Genomic DNA, 12,487 nt, shown 5'->3' with positions numbered 1-12,487 from the left:
AATACTTTATGAAAAATCTTACTCTCTTTGTAAAACACAATTCAATAATTTTAAAACTGACAACACATCTATTGTATGTGCTACGTCTATTTTTCAACTTTCCTCTAATGCAGTTATAGGTTTTTTTTTTTTTTCATAAAAGAAGTGTTGAAGTGTGTGATATTGACCCTCTACAATGTCATAAATGTATAAAAAACAAAAAAAAATCATTGCAAAAGAGGGAAGAAAGCCAGCTATGACATTGTGGTTTGTCAATATCACACATTGGTATCCTAATGTCACTCAAGTCCTACCCCCAACTCATTTATTTTGTTTCATAATTTTTACTCTCTCCGTTTCAAAATGAGTGTCGCTTTAGGCTTTGGCACACAGATTAAGAAATAGAATGAAATAATCATTGGATACAACGCTTTTACTAAACTGTCCTTACTTTATTAGAAAAAGACAAACTTAAAGTTGCATTGAAAATTGTGTGAGAGAAAAGTTTGAGAGGGTAAAGTTGGAAGAAAAAAATTAAAGTTGCATTGGAAATGTAAAACGACATTCATTTTAAAACAATTTTTTTTGCCTAAAGTGACAGTCATTTTGAAACGGAGGGAGTATTTATTACTCCCTCTGTTTCAAAATACATGTCCAAGTCAACCACTTCACACATGACAATGCACAATTTTGACTGTTAATATCTTTAATTATCTAAAGTAAAAAATTATAAAAATTTAATATTTTGAAAATATTTGTCGAGACAAATCAAACAACAATCTTACATGATAATATTTGTATTTATAGATTAGTTAAAAAATATGGTCAAAGTAAGTCAAGTGAATAGTGCACATTGCAAAAAATGGACATGTATTTTGAAACGGAGGGAGTATTAATTAGATTATTTTCTACCCAAATCTGATAAGTTTTTGAATCCGTCCCGATGCTACCGACCCATAAAGTGTGGGTCATAAGAATGAGAATAATGCCCTAATATTTTTTTGGGTTGTGTTAACCAGTGCCCCCGAGGCACTAGTTAAGAAAGTTAAAAATAGAATATTTTTTATCAAAGACAGCAACTTTTTGACTTTTCTAAAGTATAACATTTCACTTTTCATCATTTTCCAATGCAAAGTTTCCATATTAATCACCTTAACTAGTGCCCCGGGGCACTAGTTAACATTTCCATGTTGTTTTTAATGGATGACTGCCCTAATCTAATAACTAACTCTTGTACTAAGTTCTAATAACTAACTCTTGTACTAAGTTATCGACAACATTCATTCTTAGCATCACGTGTTTGCCGTCATTTTAGAACTTTTTAAATTTATAATATTCGCTCCGTTTAGAATTGAGTTAAGTACACGCGGATAAATTTGTAGAACTTGTTCTCCTAGACATAGATGGAACATAGTATATTTTTATTTAAATTTGTTTCACAAAAGAAAACATATATTCAGCACATGTTCAGAGATTTAAAATAAATTTTACATTAAAGTTTTTTGCATTTAAAAAAAGAACACTTATAAAAATAAGGGTTTAAATATGATTTTAGTCCTTCAAATTGTAGCATCTTTTTATTTTTAGTCTTTATAATTTTTTTAGTTTAGATTCTGTCACTACAGTTCAAATTTTTATTTTTATTTTGCTTTAAGTCCCGAAGTTAGCTTATTGGGTCACATAGCGTTATTTTATTGGACTACATATGATATCATAGAGTAAAAATAATAATCTTTGAATTTGCAAAGACTGAATTTAAATAAAAAAATTCCTACGACTAAAACCATAAAAACGTTATGGTTGTATAGACTAAAATTATATTTAAACCAATAAAATAATCAAATTAGTATTTCAAGTCCCAAATTGATCAACTAAACTAAGGAAACGTCTAAACCCCTAATTTAGGTTGCTTGCCCATTGGATGGACCTTGCATATAATAAGTAAAAGGGTCAGGATTCTGTGTGTGCATTTTTGTAGCATATTTATAAAAAGACAAAAAGCAGCATATTTATATTGTGCTGGTTACATTTTAATTATTTTATCATACGATTTATCTTTATCCAGAATTTTTTATTAAAAATTTGTCAAAAAATTACGATATAGGTTGGACTTACGATACCGTTTTCTTCCATTTGCTTATTGGAACTGATTCTTCTCGGTACAAGAGGTGAAAATGAAAGTATGTCAAACAAATATGTTAACAATGTATATTCACCAAGTATTTTCCCCATGATCATCTCATTATTTTTGCTATAGTATAGTATCAATGAGAAAGAATATAAATAATCTACATGGGTAACAAATTAACTGTATAGTGTATATATCAAATCAAACCATATTACAATGTGCATTCTTGCCACTATGATCTTCAATAAGTAACAGGTCTAGTGATATTATTATATCACCGATCAGTATTCAGTAGTAGTAGTAGCTAACAGATACTGTAATAATCAATTTTATACGGACTAATACTAATTATTTTTCATGAGTCATAACAATAATACTCAAGTATTATTTATGAGTGTTATGCAAATAAAAGCAATTAGATTGAGAACTTTATGAGTTAATATTGTTGTTGGTTTTATACTTGTGCCCTTCACCAGGACTAGGACCAGAATGCTTAATCACACCAAGGACTTGAACTGTGTTAAGCTTGGGGTCTTCAAAACTGTGAAGCTTAATGTGCCTAACAACACCATCAGTGTTTGGACCAGAACTCTTCATTCCTCCAAAACTTTCAAGCTTTTGAAGGTTTTTGAGCTTGTGTCCAACACCAGGAGATGGACCAGCATCTTTTAATGTCCTGAAAATTCCATTTACCTCTCCAATTACACCTTCTCTGCCTTGTAGTGGACTAAGAAATGGCCTAGCTTCGGATACATTAGGAAGCAAAGAGACAAACAAAGAAGCAAGAAGAATAAAGGTGAGGAATGTGACAAAGGACTTTAGTCTTGTATCCATGTTGAATAAAATCAAGGCTTATTTTGTGATCACACCTAGAAGGGTATCTTAGTTTTGATTTGTATTGATGAAGTGGCATCAAAGAAGTTCTATTTATAGGTAAATTCTAAAACCACGTGACACTAAAAAATAGTGAGGTTCCGCCTGATGATGTAACTCTACTCATACATTTGCTAAGGAAGCACACAAGACAGGTTCTTTTGATTTGAAAAAATTGATACTTGTGAAAGTGATGTTTCTATGTTACTAGTAATAAAGTAAACATATATGGACCACTTATAATGACATATTTGAGCAGAATTCAGACTAATTTGTAATATTGTCACGCAGCCGTAAACTTAGATTGAAATTCCTACTAGAAATTTCCAATATTAAAAACTCAATTGCGTCGTTAGTGATTATGAAACTGGTCAGTTGAATTAAGTTTGGATGTTAAGGTTTGTGAATTCCTTAAACAAGTTAAATTCTTCAATAATGAATATATGTATATCAGTATATATTATTTCTAGTTTCTACAAACGTGCACGTATTCCAGAGTTTAATATAGAGCACATGATATAATCTTATATGGAATTTTAAGCAGAGAGACCATGACTGAAATGGTACATAATCCAAATTGTTACAGGAGAAAATGCAATTAATCTTTAGAGAAGCAATTAAACTATAATGCAATCTACTTGAGTTACTGATTTAGAATTATTATGGTTTTAAAATTTGGAAGCCAAGGTTGTGAGGACGCAAGACAGTGACAAATCCAAGGTAACCCTATTGACTATATAGCAAAATGTCATCAGTATTCAAGATAGGTGTGCTGCATGCAATGAATTTGTAACAAATCACTGCCTTTAGTGGTGTGCTAATAGTAATTTCTAACGGAAAGTGGGAATCAATCCAAATTAGTATATTCCTTTATTAGTTAGTTCCACTTCCCGGTAATTAGAAGGGAACTCCTACATGCATGAAGTCAAATCATTTCAATATTTTTGGATTTCAATAAAATTTCATAAGCAAGGTTTACAGAACAAGTACTTTCACCAACTTAACACCATATACTATTGCAGAATAGTATATGGTAGGCAATTTGCAACATTCCCTATCCCAATCATAAACTTTTTAATACTTTATGAAAAATCCTATCCTCTTTAAAATCGCAATTCAATAACTTTAAAACTGACTGCACATCTTTTGTATGTGCTATGCTATATGTCTTAATTTTTCAATTCTTCCCTACTGCACTTTCTGGGCCATGTACATGATTTTAAATTATAAACCAAATTACATAATTTATTTTGCGATTGTAGTAGTATCCACAAGTTTTTCTAATCGCAAATGTTAATAGTTAATTTGTTAGATTAATATCTACTCTTTCGCCTGAGTTTGAAGTCATGACCTCCATCTGAGTTTCACTTAACTCAAACATTGAGCTACATGTACAACCATGTTAATAGTTAACTAGACTCTAACCCGTGCGATGCACGGGTTTTGTAGAGTTTCATATATAAAATATGAAATTGGCTTATATTATTACTTGTAGAGTTGCATATAAACTCAGAAAGAATCAAACTAAGTGACAATTGAGAGTGATCGACATGCACAATCTCAAAGAAACAAATTAACAACATTTAGTTTGCATCAACAAAAATGAATATGGAAATCAACAAAAATAAATATGGAATCAAAGTCATTACTTTGCCAAAACAAAGTAATGTTATAGTCTACTGTATCGATTTTTGCAAATAAAAAGTCAAAATAAACAACTTCAAGTAATATAATATAGGAGAAACAAAGAGGCCGACAAAATTGCAGGAAAAAGTGAAGTTTCTAATGATAAAATTATCATCTGGATCAGTCAAATTATCTACAATTGCAACTTTAATATCGTAAAATGTAGTAAGCGTACACCAAAAAAAATGAAAAAAGAACTACTATCAACAAAGGTATCGCTTATAATAAAAAATAACTGCTGTGAGAGAGCAAACCTCTAGGGAGGTTGGGGATTTCAAAAAAATGTTTTAGTCATGTATTTTATTTTTGGAAGCAACAATATTTCAACAAAAGTAGAAGTGGCATTGTGGTTATAGTTGTAAAGTGAAAGTATACAGTACCTGGTTCGATTCCATTCCTTGCAAACTCTTTTTTTTTCATAAAAATTACTCAGATCCGCCAAAAAAGGCGGGATTAATTCCTTGCAAACTCTTTTTTTTTCATAAAAATTACTCAGATCCGCCAAAAAAGGCGGGATTAATTAGGGTAAACTTATCAGAACTGTTTAACATTCTTATATATTAAGAACTACTGTCAACAAAGGAACTGCTTCTGCTATGAGAGAGGAAACCTCTAGGGAGGTTGGGGATTTAAAAAAAATGTTTTAGTCATGTATTTTATTTTTGGAAGCAACAATATTTCAACAAAAGTAGAAGTGGCATAGTGGTTATAGTTGTAAAGTGAAAGTATATAGTACTTGGTTCGATTCCTTGCAAACTCTTTTTTTACATAAAAATTACTCAGATCCGCCAAAAAAGGTGGGATCTGGTTCGATTCCTTCCAAACTCTTTTTTTTCCATAAAAATTACTCAAATCCGCCAAAAAAGGTGGGATTAATTAGGGCAAACTTATCAGAACTGTTTAACATTTATATATACTAGACCAATGACCCGTGCTACCGCACGGGTCCTACCACGTAGAAGTTAAACGAATCAATGAAAATAACCATACATTGACGATAGAAGTTTTATATCATAAATAACAAAATGAAATGGTAGCATACATAACAAAAAGGTTTGAACATCAACCATCAAGATACATTACGAAAGACTTCGTGATAAACAACATTTGAGGTTGTATCAGTGCTCTCTCCATCTCCATCAACGATTAGTATTTTCAGACCTTGTTTTGAAGTGACTCTGGAAATTGCAACGTACAACTGACCATGCGAGAATACAAGACTCAGCAAATAAATACCAACATTTTTAAAAATTTGCATTATTATTTACCAAAACAGCTAAAAGCAAATTCGCATAATACTAAAAGGTAGGATTTCATACTAGCAACCATATCCTCTTCCTGAGAGATCAAGATGTCTTTGAAGTCCATGAATTCAAACACGTTATGAGGCAGGTTGCTAGTATTCACCTTAGTAAATCTCGAATTTCCCATCATGGTAAGCTTGTGCTTGTGTGACAAGAGTTTGTAATTCCCCTCGTTGAATCCGACCAGGACATTCTCAAGCTTATATGTTCCTCCTTCTTCAACCATATTTTGCATCGTTGGCACCAAGAATTTACAAACAGTAGCATGGACCCGTCCTCGCTAAACAAAAATATCATGTGATTAACATAAATCAGAATAAACTTAATCGCAGTGCCAACCTAAATTATTGTATGTGGTAAGACATTAGGTTCATATAAAATACCTTCACATCAACCAATATCATGTTCATGAAGATGATGTCATCTTGATTCTCCTTATCACGGATGAGCCAGATATGGGCCACACGCACAAGCAACTTCAAATCCTTCTTCCCACCTTTGACGGCTGAAATGGGGGTGAAAATGTTGGCCATCTTAAAGAGAAAAACAATTACTTTCGCTTACAAAACAGAATAGATGTATCCTCACAACTAAGTGGTATTTAAACAGGTATTGGCAAGTTATTTTCACTTACAAAACAGTTATTATTCATTGTAGCCATAAAATGCAATTATTGCGAATTGATTTGCAATGCTCTCATACCTGATATTTCGAGTAGCAATAATGAGCAATGAATTTCGATTAGTATAATGCTAGAATAATGCATAATGATTGACACATGTATGTATCTATGAGGTAACTGTGATGAAAACATGCTATTGGTAGTAATTCCTATTTATTGCAGACATAAAATCAATTAGTGCAAATTAAATGTAAAAGTGTGGACGACAATCTTAAGAGCGGAGACCAAAAGTGTGGACGACAATCTTTTGGGAGAGCAAAAGTTGAAAGAAAATTTTAGAGGGACTAAAATGAAAAATGAAAATATTTATAGGGCCAAAAATATATTTAACCAATTTTTTTATTAGCTTTAATTTTTTTTATACTGCTTTTTCTTACTATTGGTAATGGTAAATAAGGTGCAATGTGTGTGTATATTTTTTCTTTTTGTTGGTGTAGTGGTATACTTGGTAGTTAAAAACAACACGTATGAAAAGGATATTAGGATGTGAAGCAATTCTTATTCGAAGAAAGTTTTTCTATTAAAAGTAATTCTTATTAAAAGCAATTACTACCTATTTATAGCAGCCATCGTTGAAAGTAATTAGTGCAAATTAAAAGTATTTTTCTAAGAAAGTTTTTTGTAAAGGAATTTTAGCTAGGTATATTCACTCGCGTGTTTTTAATGTGAATGACTATAGTATTATATAGTGGTAAAACACATATCTTCCTATAACTTTAGTGGTAAAATTTGGGGGGAACTTCGCCTTTAGCAATCTAGTAATCGTTAAGAGCTTCTGTACATAAAAATGATGGTAAGAGACGATAATGGTGGGTGACGGTAGTGGTAGGAGATGGTAATCGTCAGGAGTTATGGTGATTTGATTAGCATTAACTACGTTTTAAATGGCCATTATGACATATTGTATGAGAGAGGAAATGAGAAGTTTAAACATAGCCTTTGAATCAACGGCTGAGATTACATGCCAGCTAATCAACTCTAGCTTTTATAATAAAGGGTAATCGTTAGGAGTTATGGTGATTTGATTAGCATTAACTACGTTTTCAATGGTCATTATGACATATCTGTATGATAGAGGAAATGTGTAATTTAAACATAGCCTTGAAATCAACAGCTGAGATTAGATTAGCATAGAATTTAAACTAAAGGCTGAGATTAGATACATGATTAGGAGGGAAAAAAAGTTAGTGATTAGGGCAAACATGCTAGCTAATCAACTCTAGCTTTTGTAATAACTAGAACGCCGACCCGTGCGCCACACGGGTCTTATTGAGCTGGAATAATTTAATACACAATAAAACAAAATACTCTATGTTGGAACCTAATTTAAAAAGTCAGAATACATAAACAAAATTTACCACAGTCACCAAATCTACCGATTCAGGAAATATCGTACCACAAACCATACATGTTACAACAAATATATAAACTGTCTATGGAGTATTACACATTCCAAAATACTTCTTCGTACACGACGTTAGACGTCTCATCAATATCTTCACCATTCAAGTGATGCTCAGTCTTTCCCACATTTTTTCTGTTAGAACATAATTGCTGGGTCCAAGTCATCTACTCTGCTTGATACTTTCAACATTCGATTTCATGCGAAAGTCTGTTTCTGTAAAAGAATATCAGAAGCAGTTATTGCGTAAATACAAATGTTTGTAAAAGAATATCAGAAGTATTTGTTTCTATAACAACTACTTCTCTAAATTACGGTGAGCAGAAACATACCAATGCGATTATTAAAATCCTACAGTTTCTAAATCAGAGAACGCAGAGCAAATTAGTATGTGATGCTAAAACAACTACTCTTTAAATTACGGTGAATAGAAACATAACAATGCAATTGTTAAAAATCCTAAGATTTATAAATCAGATAATGAACATCAAATTACTATGTGCTGCTATAACAACTACTTCTCCAAATTACGGTGAACATAAAAAACAATGCACCATCAAAATGCTTTTCTTTAGCTGACAAAGACAAAATACATGAAAAAAATGGGTACCTGGAGTTGTTTTCTGATAATATTTATTGTTTGGTTCATAGGGATTTGTCACGTAACATTATCAATGGCTATCATCTTCGGAAGAAATCACGGAATTGACCGAAAGCAAATAGCAAACCGTAATTGAAATATGTTGTGAGATACGGAATTGCTATCATCTTCGCCGGAGGCGGTGGTTCGCGGCGGCAGTGAGTCTGAACTCGAATTGGAGATGGTGGGAAGGATGTGGTTGATTTCATGGAGAGAGAGGAAGTGAAGAGATAATTTGAGGTATGGATAGATGGAGCAATAGCTCTGTTTCCGAATATTTGATGAGAGAGAAATTGAGCATTGGAAACTATCACAGTAACAACAACTGCTAAAACTAGGGGTGGCAAAACGGGCTTGACCCGCCGGGCCGGCCCGTTTGGCTCGTTATTTTTGGCGGGCTGAGTCGAAGTTTTGAACTCGTTTTTTATAGTTGGCTCGGCTCGGCTCGTCTCGTTGAAAAGCGGGGCGGGCATGGGGTGGGGCGGGGCGGCCCGCTTAACTCGTTGGAAACAATTATGTTACGACGACAACAGGAGGAGGAGGAGGTGCACCATATATTCATAACTTAGATGATGATTGACTTGGAGTTGATTGACTTAATAAAAGAATTATGTTGTTGCTGCGATTATTTTGAGAATTGTTTTATGCTTTTGGATTTATCTTGGTTGTTTAGTTTATTTTGAGACTTATTTTATGCTTTTGAATTTATTTTGGAACTTATTTTATGTTTTTCGATTTATTTATTTTGAGACTTATTTTATCCTTTTGGATTTAATTTGGTTGTTGGATTTATTTTATGATTTGTTTTATGTTGCGCATTTGCCTTATTTTGCTATTAATTATAATGTTGAATTCGATAATTTGTTAATTATCTTGTTTTGCACAAATTTATTCGCCACCTATTCTTTTATATATTTTTTATTATAAAAGCAACATAGTTTTTTTTTGTAACAATTAAGTTGTAAAAGAAAAATCAAAAAAAGTTTTTTGTTTGGCGGGCCGGCCCGCCAACTCGCAAGTCCGCCACTAAACGGAGCGGGGTGAGATTTTGGACTCGGTCACTAATTTTGACTCGGCTCGTCTAGTCTCGTTTTTAGCGGGCTTAGACGGGGCGGGCCTAAACAGGGTGGGCCGGCCCGCTTTGCCATCCCTAGCTAAAACCAAGTCTAAGTTAATAATGACAAGGGAAAATTTGAAATTCAAATTTAACAAAAGAGGGAAGTTTTTTAGGGTTAACCTAATTAGCAATTAATGCAGCAAAATTAGAGGCAAATTTGTAGGGTTAAGCAATTGCAATGCGCAACAACTTTTAAGAATAAGGGAAAGGATTAAGATTTGTTAGATTAATATCTACTTCTTAAGCTAAGTGTGGCTATAGCCGCACATGATTACTACCTATTTTTTTCTTCATATACTAAGTCTCAAACATTTGGCTGTATACTATATATGTCTAAAATATGTCAAGATTCTTTATATGGTCTAGCGGTAGGGATTGCTTCTATCAATAGTATGACCTCATTCCATGAGAACTACAAAAAAGCGTAGTACTATGACTTAGAACGCTGATATATTATAGTATTATGTTAAGTTAAATGAATTAAATATTATGTTAAGTTAAATGAATTAACTTTGAGAATATATACCTTCTTAGTCATGCTTATCTTCCGGATGACATCCTCGATCTTCTTAAGAATGATACGACCCACACCTTTTATTTTAAGAGAGTATTTTGTTTCGGTTTTTGTTTGATTAGCCTCGTAACAAAAAAATTGTATATTTTTTTTTGAGGGGAAAAAAAATTGTATATTTAAACACGAGAGAAGTAGGATGTAATATAAGAGAGTTTTACTACTACTACTACTATTATATTATTAAATATGTACTTTGTGTTAAATCTTAAATCTGCTAAAACTTTATGCGTTTAAACATATTGATATACATAAATTTTTGACACGTTTAAAAGTTTTTTTCTTGGCTACATGACTTATTTTTTTGGTTACAGGTTTAAAAGTATTATCATAAAAAAGTATTTAAATAGAATGTCATATAAACTTATATTCTATAAAGGATCATAAAAATAGTGAAGTAGACTTTAAAACATATTTTCAAAAATGTCATGCCTTAAAAATGAGTCTATAACAAGTATTAACTTGAGATTTAACATTTTAAAAGTGAGACTCAGACCTTAGAAAACCTTTTTTTTTCTCTCTCTCACCCAATTGATGCGGAAAATTACGTGTTTTAAGTCGGACATTTGGTAGGTGACGAGAGGTTTGTTTCCATAAGCAGGTGAAGAATTACAGATTGTAACACAATATGATTTTAAAATACAATAAAATTGGATACCTCTACATAATTGTTGGCTATATACTCCCATATAGTTGCGGAGGCCTAAATTAATACTTTAATTCATTTAACTAAATTAATACTATGACCTCATTCCATGAGAACTACAAAAAACAGTACTAAATTAATACTATGACCTCATTCCATGAGAACTACAAAAAACATAGTACTAAAATTGAAAAGTAAAGAGAAAGAATATGCAAAAAGTCCCTTGTTACGTACATTAATTAATTCATGTATGTTCAATTTGCTTATTGACCAAACTAGTGGCTTGTCGTATGAAGAAAGGAAAAGGATGAGCTCATGCATGCATGTTACTGGAAAAGGTATACAGTGTTAATATGGTTGAGAGTGCATTAATGTCCCTCCTGAGCAATTGCTAAGATGAATGTGGGCCGGTGCATACCCTAATTCACTTGCATTCGAACAATTTCTATTTTTCAAGTAAGTACTTCTAATATGAATGTCACTGTCTTCCAGATAAATTAATGGAGTTTATTGAAAAACTCCAATTAAATTGGCACTACCACTGGGACTTAATTTAACCGTAGAAGTAATTAATTACAAGCTAATTGCATATTTGGATTGGTTGCGAGAACATTAGTATTATTAGGTGAGCTGCCGCGGTTTTGAGAGAAGATGTACTTTACTTTAAAACTTCAATAAAATTATGATGTCACCGTGATTTTGCAAAACTCACTCTTTATGCGGACTTGGACTAAATTGATTCCCTTAGCTAAAAGTGGAATCCTAGTTTATGTAGGAAATGGTCATGCATGCTGTGTTGTTATATCAATGAACAATTTATTACTACATGGCCAAGTCAAATCATACTCTCCAAACAACACTATAAATATACCATGGTACATGCTACATTATTCTCAATAACCAAAATCACACATACCTCCAAACCTAAATACTACCATTTTCTTGAAGCAGCTGCTACTACTACCAGTCATGGTTGGAAAACGCCAATACTTTAACTTCTTCCTTATTTTTCTTTCTTTGTCCTTGTTCTGCATCCAACATGGGATGTCAAGGCCACTGAACACTTTGGAACTAAAAAAGAGTATCTTTATGAAATCACCACACAATATGGGTGTGAGGAACTCGTTGGTTATGGAAGGTCATAAACAGAATAAAAACATTAGGAGACTAGAAATTGACAACTCTGGTCCTAGCCCTGATGGACAAGGGCATTAACGGGGAAACTCTCTCAACTCAATAATTTAACCCCTTCATGATCATTACAAAGAAAGTTACCACGTTTTTATGAAATAATAAATGTTTTGTGCTTGTGGTTTGATACACTGTCATTTTCTTTTTGTATGTTTTTTAATAGATGAATGTATTGAATTCGTCTCTTTCAAATTGATGTCTTGACTGGGATTTTATGTAATATATATAGTGTTTGTGTACTAAAAGTTGGTTACATTCATCTGCTCAT

The 12,487-nt window shown here is 32.4% G+C and overlaps 2 protein-coding genes across 2 annotated transcripts; both read right to left on the bottom strand.

Moving 5' to 3' along the window:
• Positions 1 to 2,276: 2,276 nt before the first annotated feature.
• On the bottom strand, positions 2,277 to 3,016 carry LOC146958885 (uncharacterized). Its single transcript, XM_085733281.1, has one exon. It carries the CDS (start codon positions 2,939 to 2,941, stop codon positions 2,537 to 2,539), a length of 405 nt encoding a protein of 134 aa, XP_085589407.1. The 5' UTR covers positions 2,942 to 3,016; the 3' UTR covers positions 2,277 to 2,536.
• Positions 3,017 to 5,735: 2,719 nt separating this feature from the next.
• Positions 5,736 to 6,503, bottom strand: LOC146958884 (uncharacterized). Its single transcript, XM_085752735.1, has 3 exons — positions 6,354 to 6,503; positions 5,966 to 6,250; positions 5,736 to 5,864 (listed from the first exon to the last, which is right to left on the bottom strand). Exons 1-3 carry the CDS (start codon positions 6,501 to 6,503, stop codon positions 5,736 to 5,738), a joined length of 564 nt encoding a protein of 187 aa, XP_085608861.1.
• Positions 6,504 to 12,487: the final 5,984 nt, after the last annotated feature.

Source organism: Medicago sativa, chromosome 1 (assembly GCF_051527215.1).
Source record: "Medicago sativa cultivar Bolivia chromosome 1, Bolivia_mono, whole genome shotgun sequence".
Taxonomy (NCBI): domain Eukaryota; kingdom Viridiplantae; phylum Streptophyta; class Magnoliopsida; order Fabales; family Fabaceae; genus Medicago; species Medicago sativa.
This window is presented reverse-complemented; position numbering and strand designations above follow the sequence as displayed.

What these genes read in the sequence shown, in the direction of transcription:
- LOC146958885 (XM_085733281.1), bottom strand. Translation starts at nt 2,941, where the DNA reads ATGGATACAAGACTAAAGTCCTTTGTCACATTCCTCACCTTTATTCTT.
- LOC146958884 (XM_085752735.1), bottom strand. Translation starts at nt 6,503, where the DNA reads ATGGCCAACATTTTCACCCCCATTTCAGCCGTCAAAGGTGGGAAGAAG. An exon ending in TGATATTGGTTGATGTGAAG is followed by an intron (nt 6,251 to 6,353) that starts GTATTTTATATG and finishes ATTTTTGTTTAG; the next exon opens with CGAGGACGGGTCCATGCTAC. An exon ending in GTATGAAATCCTACCTTTTA is followed by an intron (nt 5,865 to 5,965) that starts GTATTATGCGAA and finishes TCGCATGGTCAG; the next exon opens with TTGTACGTTGCAATTTCCAG.